Raw genomic sequence first — 11340 nt, 5'->3', positions numbered from 1 at the left:
GAGAGGTACATGCTCTAGGACACACAGCTAATTAACCACGTGTCTGAAATAAAGAAGATTAAAGGAAGAGTAGAGGAAAAAAGAAGTAAGGATGATTCGAAAAGACCCATGTACCCCAATGTTGATTGCAGCACTGTTTACAATAGCCAAACATGGAAGCAACCTAGATGTCCATTGACAGATGAATGGATAAAGAAGCTATGGTACATATATACAATGGAATATTAGCCATAAAAGGGAATGAATTTGAATCCATTCTAGTGAGGTGGATGAAACTAGAACCTGTTATACAGAATAAAGTAAGTCAAAAAGAGAAAAACAAATATCATATATTAATGCAAATACATGAAATCTAGAAAAATGTTACTGGCGAACCTCTTTGCAGGGCAGGAATAGAGACACAGACATAGAGAACGGACTTGTGGACACAGCGGGGGAAGCAGAAAGTGGGATGAATTGAGAGAGTAGCATTGAAACACCTACATTACCTATGTAAAATAGATAGCCAGAGAGGATAGACGGACTGCAGCCCAGGGGAGAGTTTTTGTGGTTCTTCTGATTTCAGGTGATGGGCAGGGTTGGGCTGGTGCTGTGATCCCCCTAACTCAACAGTTCCATGATTTTATGATGTCACTGAAGAGGGAAGAATGGGGAGCTGGGCTCCGCTCCAGCTACTCCAATTCCTCCGTCCTCTGGATTTTGACAGTTTTTGGGATGAGGGGAGATGAGCTGAGTCCCGCGTGTCCCAGCTCAGTCTCCCCTCTAGCCAACCTCAGCCCCCACCACATTTATGGAGAGAAATTAACCAGGGTGAGTCCACACCACCAGAACAAGCCGAGCATCTTTTATGAAGCTGATCAAAAGAACAACAATAAAAACATCCTTTTATTCTTCTGTTTCTAGAAAACTTAAAGAACAAGAGAACTAACTACATTCACACTGAGCTGGAAAACATATTTGGACAATCTGTGATTGTGAGAGTAGATGAGTCTTCTAGTTAACCATATGAACTTTGAAACCACAGAATTCACTTTCTTCATCATCCTTCTAATTTGCCTCAGTTGCATCTTCCTTTTATTGGTGGTTTTTTTATATAAATGGTATAAATCCATGCTGATAAATTGGGATCAGATTATAAGTCACACTAGCAAATGTATCTAGTAATAATATAAAGCAATTTAAAATAGACCAAATAATAATGCTATAGCTATCTGGTTTTTTCTATTTCAGGGTTTTAGAAATGCTAATTTCCTGCTTAAAAGTGAAATTCCTTTCCAAGTCTTAACACCAAGACCTTTCTTTCTTTCCCACACTTTCTCCTTTGTGATTATAGTTCCCAAAGCAGGACAGATGAAGAGACAGAAAAAGGTCCTTGTACAGAAAATGAAGGTGAAGATTGTCCAGCTACTCATACAGAGATGAATGATTTAGACAACCAAGAAAAGTAAGTCTGCACCTTAGGATGTGGTGGAACACCATTTTTGTGTATGACCATGAGGGCTAAGATGCATAAATTTTTAAAACCTTGCTGATTGATTTTCTAGGACTCCTGCACCTGCAAGGCATGGCATTCTTGTCCAGAGACGGAGTAAAGAAGCGATGACCACACCCTTAGGAAATAGAGAGGATGTGGAGGGTGAAGAAGAGAACAAAACAAAAGAGAAACGAAAGCCTGAGAATGCTGGAGAAAATGGTCAAGAGGTGATAGGCTTTTCTACTCTTAAGAGGCATTTAGTGTTTAAAGAAGCAGTACATTTCTTGGCTAGGTATATTGAAGGATGGTCTTGTTTGTAACTTAGGTTTGTATCTGGAAGGAGTGCAGTGTTGACAATCATTTAAACCACCCTTCTTACCTTATTGGTTCATTTTATTAAACCAATTACACATGCCATGCCTGGACACTTGCTCCATCTTCATCCTTACATTTGTGGTTTTCTTAATATTTCCCTTTCATTTTGCTTTATTCAGAATCCTAAGATGTTAGAGCTGGAGGAGATCATTTAGGGAGCCAGCACTCTCGTGTTACGAATGAGAAAATAAGATGAATTGTTGAAGTCATTCCTCCATGGCCAGGCTCAGGACCAGATGCCAAATATCTGCTCTACTTCTGGGTTCCTTCTACAAAAGCCTGTAAACATTGCCAGGGTCTTCTTGAACTTCATGTTTGGGGCTGCCTAATAACAGCAACTCACATGTCCTCCTAACATGAGACCCATGACCACTCCGAGACAGAATGGTGATCCAGGTGGCTCTTGGGTTTAACTCCTTTGTAGAGAAAATAACACATGTTGCCAGATGCTATTTAAATATAGCAGTGTGTGCTTTTATAACCATAGAAACATAAAAATTATATCTTCATGGATTATTACTGCTTTTATGTATCATTTAGAAATCCTTTTTCTGTTTCTTACTAACAATGTATATATAACCCATATTTTTTAAAAGCAGGGCTTGTTGTATTCATAAATTTATCATTGATACTATTTGTTACATTCTCTTACAGGATGACTATTTGCAAAAACCACTCATACCTGTCACTGGAAGTCCTTCAGTTGTTGATAACCATAAAAGACCCTTAAAAGGAGTAACATTTTCTAGGGAGGTAATCGTTGTGGACCTTGGAAAGGACAATCCTATAGCTCGAAGCTATACTCGATTACATAGAGAGAGAAAGTGAAGCTCCAAAAAGGCTGAGAGCAAAAGAAATGTAACCTTAGACTAACAATGAAATGACTGGGGGTACAAAATCATGTTGAATAAGCAAAATAATGGGGAATTAAGCAAATATGGATAATATTTTATCTTTGTGCAGAAAAGGTGGACTATGTGCAAAATTCTGTAAGTAAAATACCCAGGGCAACTCAAATGTGAGTTCAAGAAATTGATTGTATTAAGTGTCCTTAAAACTGTCTACTCAGACACTGTTGTACCATGTGAATAAAGTTATTTGTGTTTGTGCAAATGTCTTTTAGGTAAGTCATATTCAAGCAGGATTTTGGAAACAGCCCGGGTTCTTGGTGCTTTGATCATAGGCATTTACAATCAAATAACATTACTGCTATCATCATGGAAACTTCCAGTAAGTAGGACTAGGGTCTCCTACAAGATAGTTCCCTTTGAATTCAGTCCTGAAATCTTTCTTGTCCTGACAACTGCTTTTTTTTCTAATTTAAATATATATATATATTTATTTATTTATTTATTTGACCATACCAGGTCTTAGTCGTAGCACGTAGTATCTAGTTCCCCAACCAGGGATTGAATCCCAGCCCCTTGTGTTGGGAGCACAGAGTCTTAGCCACTGGACCACCAGAAAAGTCCCCTGACAATTGATTTTTAAAATTGATACCAAGTAAAGGATGGCGGATACCATCCACCAACAAAATATCCTGTTACTTAGGCAAATCCTGAGGCTATACTATTCTTGATTTCAATAATTTAAAAATTTGCTTTTAATCTGTGAAATATGACCTTACAGACCAGTACAATATCATCCAAACCATTGCAGTAAACATTTGTGAGATGTGTAAGGGGCTATGAGAGGAGATAAGAAGCAGAAAACAGCATCTGATTCAGGGGCCTAGCACATTGCAATGTCTACGTCATACGTTTAATACATGTTTGTTGGGTGACTGGGAGAATAAGTGATAAAATAATGTAGAATGTGTGACTAATGCTAAATGGAACTATTGACACCTTTTGATGGGGAGAAGTCCCTGTGGTCTGGGACCATTCCACTGTGTGGAAGAGAAGGGACTTAACGGAATGGAAGGATTGGCTAATACAAGCAGAGGGAAGAGTGTATTTCAATCGGTGACAGGCACAAGCCAAGGCAGAGAGGTGAGAATGTGTGTTGAGTCTACTGGGCACCAGTCAGCTGGAGGAGTGTTGAGAGTTCACAGTGAAGTGTGGTGAGGGGTCAGAGTAAGGTAACTCTGAGGATCCCAGGCTAGAGAGAGGTATTGGGTAGAGAATGCAGTAAAGCAGTGTGCACTGGGGCTGGGGGTCTACAGTAATATCCATCCAGAGCGCTAGAGTCCAGGAACTGTCTACAATCACTGAAAAATAATGATCTTTCACCTGACGGTAACATTAAATTTTTTTTGACTGCATCCCACAGCATGTGGGATCCAACTTACCCTGTCAGGGATGGAACCTGTGCCCCCTGCAGTGGAAGCACAATCTTAACCACTGGACTGCCAAGGAAGTCCCAACATTAAAATTTTTTTAATTTAATTATCATAAAATACACATAAAATCTACCATCTTAACGATCTTAAGTGCACAGTTAAGTAATACTAAGTACACTCACATTGTACAGTCATCACATACATCCACAGCACTCCTCATTTTGCCGCACTCTAACTCTACCCATTAAACACTAACTCCTCATTTCCCAGCACCCCAGCCTCTGGTAACCACCAACCTACTTTCTATCTCTATGAATTTGACTACTCTAAGTACCTCATACAAGTGGAATTACAGTATTTATCCTTCTGTGAGCAGGTTCTTTCACCCAGCATAATGTCCTCAAGGTTTATCCATGTGTCAGAATTTCCTTTCTTTTAAAGCCTGAATAATATTCCTTTTTTTTTTTTTAATATTTCAAATGTTTATACACTTATCCATTAATGAACACTTTGGGTTGCTTCACTTTTTGTCTACTGTAAATAATGCTGCTCTGAATGTTTCAAATTCTAATATATGAAACTTCAGACCTAGATGACCATTTATTTCCGTATGAGTATTTCCATATGAGGGCTTCCCTGGTGGCTCAGATGGTGAAGAATCCGCCTGTGGCGCCCAGGTTCGACACCTGGGTTGGGAAGACACCTTGGAGAAGGAAATGGCAACCCACTCCAGTATTCTTGTCTGGAGAATTCCAAGGACAGAGGAGCCTGGTGGGCTACAGTCCATGGGGTTGCACATGGGATTGCAAAGAGTCAGACACGACTGAGTGACTACTAACACTTTCACTTTCTTTTCTCATTTCCATATGATGTCATGATTTCATTGCCTATATCTGTATCTGAATTTATAAAACCAAGTTACTTTTTCACAAACTGACTAGAGTATTAAAGGAATGAATCCATAAATGATGCATCTATGCCAAAGTGAAGGCCAGTTTCCTCGTGTGTGGACTGTACTAGCTGAAGTTTTGTAAAACTTTCAGTAGAAGAAAATGGTAGGAAAATGGGTCATCAGTGCCTCTGATAGTACAGACACCCGAAATTCCAAAAAGACCAATCAATATGCCACCACTATGGGCTGAGTCAAATTCAATGTTACTTGAATTTTATTAGTTTTTATGCTTTTGTTTGTATTTTGTTAGTAAATTTGTTTTGATTTGATTTTTTTTAAAAGATACCTGATGAAAAATGTTCAAGACAGCTCTGATTTTTTTTTTGAAAAAAGTTAATTAATTAGTTTGGCTGCACCAGGTCTTAGGTGGGGGACTCAGGATCTTTGATCTTTGTTGTGGCACACAGGGGTCTTTTGTTGCAGCATATGGGATCCACTTCCCTGACCAGGGATGGAACCTGGGCCCCTTGCTTTGGGAGCATGCAGTCCTAGACACTGGACCACCAGGGAAGTCCCTGTTTTGATTTTAGAATTGAATGAGAGCACTAAGGAATTGATATTCAGTTTTATGTTTCAATACAGTTTAAAGTAACACTATATTTAATGAACAATTCAAGGTCATTGTGTGTGTGTTTTGGGGGGGTAAGTCCCTAAGAATTCTATTACGGAATTAGGTTATTGATGAGCAGCACCTGGCGATAAATGGAGATGACTCTAGTGACAATTCAGGGTTTAAGGATGAGGGTCTGGAATAGAGAGGTGGCAAAACACAAAGACTAAAGAATGTCAGTTTCTGATTAGATGTGGAAAAAGAGAGGACACAACAGCGACTCCTGAGTTTGGACACCTGACTGTCAGAAATAGGAAAGTCCAAAGAAGTGACTGATTGGAAGGAAATGATTAGCTAGATTTTAGCTCTGCCGAATTTGAGATGTTTGCCAGAAATTCAGCTGAAGATGCCTGGGGCACCAAAGCTGTGGGACTCCCCATTTCCATCTGCTAAGCTGTGGCTCCTGTTAAAAGCTGCTGTTAAAAGTGCCCATTGGTATTTCTCTTGTAGAAGTGGGGTCAAACTTACCACCTTTCCTCTTTAATTAGCTGTGGACTCAAGGACCCTCTTCAAATGACTACCCCAAGCAAGACACATCACCCGAAAGCCAAGAGGGAAAAGCTAGATAAATTGAAGTATTTTTAGAAAAGCTTTTAAAGTCAAAAGACCAACAACAAAACCAAGAAGGCCTATTTTTGGAAAAAAAAAAAAAAAACTTTTACTGTCATACAGAGTGAAGTGAGTCAGAAAGAGAAAAATATTGCATTTTAACACATAAATATGGAATATAGAAAAATGGCACTGGTGAACTATTTGCGGGGCAGGAATAGAGACGCAGACGTAGAGAATGGACCTGTGGAACAGCGAGGGAAGGAGAAGGTGGAATGAATTGAGAGAGTAGGATTGACGTATATACACGTGTTTGTAAAACAGATAGCTAGTGACAAGCTGCTCTAGAGGACGGGAGCTCAGACCGGTGCTCTGGGAGGACCTAGGGGGTGGGATGGGGTGGTGGGAGGTTCAACAGGGAGGAGACATTTGTATACTTAGAGTGGATTCACATTGTTGTACAGCCGAAACTAACGGACATTGTAAACCAATCATCCTTCCATTAAAAAAATATATACAGGGAAAGTTGCACAAGTAGTACAGAGAACTATGTACGCTCTCACTCAGATTCCCCAGTTAACTGTTTGCCATATTTGTATTACCATTCCCTCTCTCCATAAAATCCATATGTTTTAAGCATTTGAGAGTCAGATGCAAACATACTGTATCATTCAGCCTTAGCACTTCAGCACAAATTTCCAACAAACTGGGACATCGTCCCACACAATCAACCATCAATTAACATTGATACACTTGCCGTCTAATCCCCAGGCCTCACTCAAAATTTGCTGGTTGTCCCAGTTATATTCTTCGTAGGCTCAGGATCCAGTTCAGGATAACACTTTCTGTTTAGCCATTGTGTCTCTTTAGTCTCTTCAATTTGGACCTGTTCCTCAGACTTTCTTTGACTTTTCTGACCTTGACACGTTTGAAGACTGCAGATCAATTACTTTTTAGCATGTCCCTCACTGTTGGACTTGCCTGATGTAACTTCATGATTAGGTTCAGGTCATTTGCCTTTAGCAAGAATATTCAAGAGGTGATCCCTGTGATCTCAGTGCATCATATCAGGAGGCATGTGCTGTCAAATGTATTGGTGTAATTTAATTTTTACCACTTGGTTTTGTCAGATTTCTCTCCTGTAAATTAATAAGTGGCTTTTACTTATTAATAAACAATATTAGTTGACAGCCTACAGAAAGGAAAGCTTTCTCTTCCCTCCTATTCAATCACTTATTCAATATATCAGTATGAACTTTTAGATTCCTGTTTTGTTCAGTGGGTTATAATCCTTTACGAGCATTATTTATTTGTATATTCACATGTCCCCAGATATGGCCAAGGAAGCCCCTTCCAGTTGGCTCTTGGTCCTTTAGATATACTTGAGCACTCTGTTGTATAAGATGTTCCAAGCTCATCTTGTACTTTGTCTCCCAGCCCTGGAATCAGCTATTTCTTTAGAGGAAAATGCTATTCCAAAAACAAGATCTGCATGCTAGGCATGCTCATAGCTCCTGGGTTATCATTGTTTCTAGAATTTTTCAGCAGACAGAGGTAGGAAATATATGTATGCACAAACACATAATGCACACATATGCAGATATATAATACATATTAATTATCTACAAATTATCCTCAAACTTAGTGGCTTAAATAATAATTCTGTATTATCTCTCATGGTTTATGAGGGCCAGGAATTCAAAGTGTGTACAATGAGGAATGACTAGTTTCTGTGCCATGATGTTTGAGTCCTTGGGGCTGGAATCATCCACAGGTTGTTCATTCACATGTGTGGCACTTGCTGCTGGCCGTCAGGTCAGGAGCTATCACTGGAACACCTACGTATGGCCTGCCATAGGCCCCTGGCTTCCTCACAAATTGGTGACTGGATTCCAAAGTCAAGTACGGAGAGGGAGAAAGAAAGAGAGAAAGAAGGTGAATTCTTACATCCTTCTTATAACCTAGCATTGGAGGTTGCCTGGACATTAAGTTCTAGACTAGGAGTCTTTTCAAGAAAATTAGAGATACCATGGGAACATTTCATGCAAAGATGGACACAATAAAGGACAGAAATGGTATGGACCTAAGAGAAGCAGAAGATATTAAGAAGAGGTGGCAAGAATACACAAAAGAACTACACAAAAAAGATCTTCATGACCCAGATAAACACGATGGTGTGATCACTCGCCTACAGCCAAACATCTTGGAATGCAAAGTCAAGTGGGCCTTAGGAAGCATCACTATGAACAGTTAGTGGAGGTTTTGGAATTCCACTTGAGCTATTTCAAATCCTAAAAGATAATGCTGCTAAAGTGCTGCACTCAGTATGCCAGCACATTTGGAAAACTCGGCAATGGCCACAGGACTGGAAAAGGTCAGTTTGCATTCCAATCCCAAAGAAGGGCAGTGCCAAAGAATGTTCAAACTGCTGCACAATTGCAATCATCTCACACACTAGCAAAATAATGATCAAAATTCTCCAAGCCAGGCTTCAACAGTATGTAAACCGAAATTCCAGATGTTCAAGCTGGTTTTAGAAAAGGCAGAGGAACCAGAGATCAAATTGCCAACATCCATTGGCTCATAGAAAAAGCAAGAGAATTCCAGAAAAACATCTACTTCTGCCTTACTGATTACGCTGAAGCCTTTGACTGTGTAGCTCACAACAAACTATGGAAAATTCTTCAAGAGATGAGAATACCAGACCACCTTACCAGCCTCATGAGAAATCTGTATGCAGGTCAAGAGGCAACAGTTAGAACCAGACATCAACCAGTAGAATGGTTCCAAATAGGAAAAGGAGTTTGTCAAGGCTATATATTGTCACCCTGCTTATTTAACTCATATGCAGAGTCCATCATGAGAAATGCTGGGCTGGAGGAAGCATAAGCTGGAATCAAGATTGCCAGGAGAAATATCAATAACATATACATAGATGATACTACCCTTATAAGGCAGAAAGTAAAGAGGAACTAAAAAGCCTCCTAATTAAAGTGAAAGAGAAGAGTGAAAAAGCTGGCTTAGAACTCAACATTCAAAAAACTAAGATCATGGCATCTGGTCCCATCACTTCATGGCAAATAGATGGGGAAACAATGGAAACAGTGACAGGCTTTATTTCCTTGGGCTCCAAAATCACTGCAGATGGTGACGGCAGCCATGAAATTAAAAAATGCTTGCTTCTTGGAAGAAAAGCTATGACCAACCTAGACAGCATATTAAAAAGCAGAGACGTTACTTTGCTGACAAAGGTCCAACTAGTCAAAACTAGTTTTTTTCCAGTAATCATGTATGGACATGAGAGTTGGACTATAAAAAAGCTGAGCACTGAAGATTTGATGCTTTTGAACTCTGGTGTTGGAGAAGACTCTTAAGAGTCCCTTGGGCTGCAAGGAGATCCAACCAGTCCATCCTAAAGGAAATCAGTCCTAAATATTCATTGAAAGGACTGATGCTAAAGCTGAAACTCCAATACTTTGGCCACCTGATGGAAGAGCTCACTCCCTGGAAAAGACCCTGATGTTGGGAAAGATTGAAGGCAGGAGGAGAGGGGAAAACAGAAGATGAGATGGTTGGATGGCATCACTGACTCGATGGACATGAGTTTGAGCAAGCTCCAGGAGTTGGTGAAAGGCAGGGAAGCCTGGTGTGCTGCAGTCCATGGGGTCTCAAAGAGTCAGACTGAGCAACTGAACTGAGTGAGACATTAAGTTCAGCCCACATTCAAGGACAAGGAGATTATACTCTACCTTTTGAGGGAAAAGAATTTTTTAAAAACCCACCAAAATGTGGACCTACTTTAAAACCACCACAGTATCAATATCTATAGCTATCCTTACAAAAGATCATGAGCTCATACCAAACTTTCAATTCCAATCCAGCAAGGTCTAGTCTAGCTTCCCCTGCTCCATAATTTCCTTCCCTGATAGTGAGAAACCTGGCTCCCTTTACACTCAATTTATTTCTGTATTTTCATATTTATTTCTGTATGTCACTATTCAGCAAACACAGGGCCACATATCCCTGGCTCCACTGATTTTGGTGATTATTATACTGGAAAAGTTTATTTTTTTGAAAGTCTATTTTTTAAATAATTTTTTCAATTTAATTTTTATTTTATATTGGTAATATAGCTGATTTACAATGTTAGTTTCAGGTACCAAGCAAACTGATTCAGTTATAATATACATATATCCATTCTTTTTCATATTCTTTTCCTATACAGGTTATTATACAATATTGAGTTGAGTACCCTAGTTATTCAGTAGGTCCTTATTAATTATCTATTTTATATATAATAGTGTGTATATGTTTTAAAATGGTAAACGTTAAGTTCTCAGTCATGTCTGACTCTTTGCAACCCCATGGACTGTAGCTTGCCAGGCTCCTCTGTCCATGGAATACTCCAGGCAAGGATACTGGAGTGGGTAGCTGTATGTTAACCCCAAAATAATTTATCCCTCCCCTTCACCTTTTCCCTTTGGTAACCATAATTTCATTTTTGGAGTCTATGAGTCTGTTTCTGTTTTGTAAATAAGTTCATTTGTATCATCTTTTTAGAATCCACATATGAGTGATTTCATGATATTTATCTGTCTGACTTACTTCACTTAGTATGATAATCTCTAGATCCATCCATGTTGCTGCAAATGGCATTATTTTATTTTTCATGGTAAGTAGCTATTCCACTGTGTATATGTACCACATCTTCTTTATCCATTCATCTGCTGATGGACATTTAGGCGGCTTCCATATCTTGGCTATTGTAAAAAGTGCTATAATGAACATTGGGTTTGTGTATCTTTTTGAATTATGTTCTTTGTGAGATATACACCCAGGAGTGGGATTGCTGGATCACATGGTAGTTCTTATTTGATTAGTTTAGGAAACCCCCCCAGAATTCTCCATAGTGGTTGTACCAACTTACACCCTCACCGACGGTGTTAGAGGATTCCCTTTTCTGCACAACCTCTCAAGCGTTTATTGTTTGTACTTTTTGATGATGGCTGTTCTGACTGATGTAAGATGGTATCTCATTGTAGTTTTTTTTAATTATTTCATTTATTTATTTTTGATGTGGACCATTTTTTTTTTTTTTT

General features: G+C 39.2%; 1 protein-coding gene across 1 annotated transcript; it reads left to right on the top strand.

Moving 5' to 3' along the window:
- Positions 1-1005: 1005 nt before the first annotated feature.
- Positions 1006-2677, top strand: C11H2orf74 (chromosome 11 C2orf74 homolog). Its single transcript, XM_043916116.1, is given in 4 exon segments — positions 1006-1100; positions 1334-1483; positions 1563-1701; positions 2504-2677. Coding segments are annotated over 4 exon segments (558 nt in total).
- The last annotated feature ends 8663 nt before the right edge of the window (positions 2678-11340 follow it).

The sequence above is a fragment of the Cervus elaphus genome, chromosome 11 (assembly GCF_910594005.1).
Source record: "Cervus elaphus chromosome 11, mCerEla1.1, whole genome shotgun sequence".
Classification (NCBI taxonomy): Eukaryota; Metazoa; Chordata; class Mammalia; order Artiodactyla; family Cervidae; genus Cervus; species Cervus elaphus.
The sequence above is the reverse complement of the archived record's forward strand: the minus strand, read 5'-3'. Positions and strand labels throughout refer to the sequence as shown.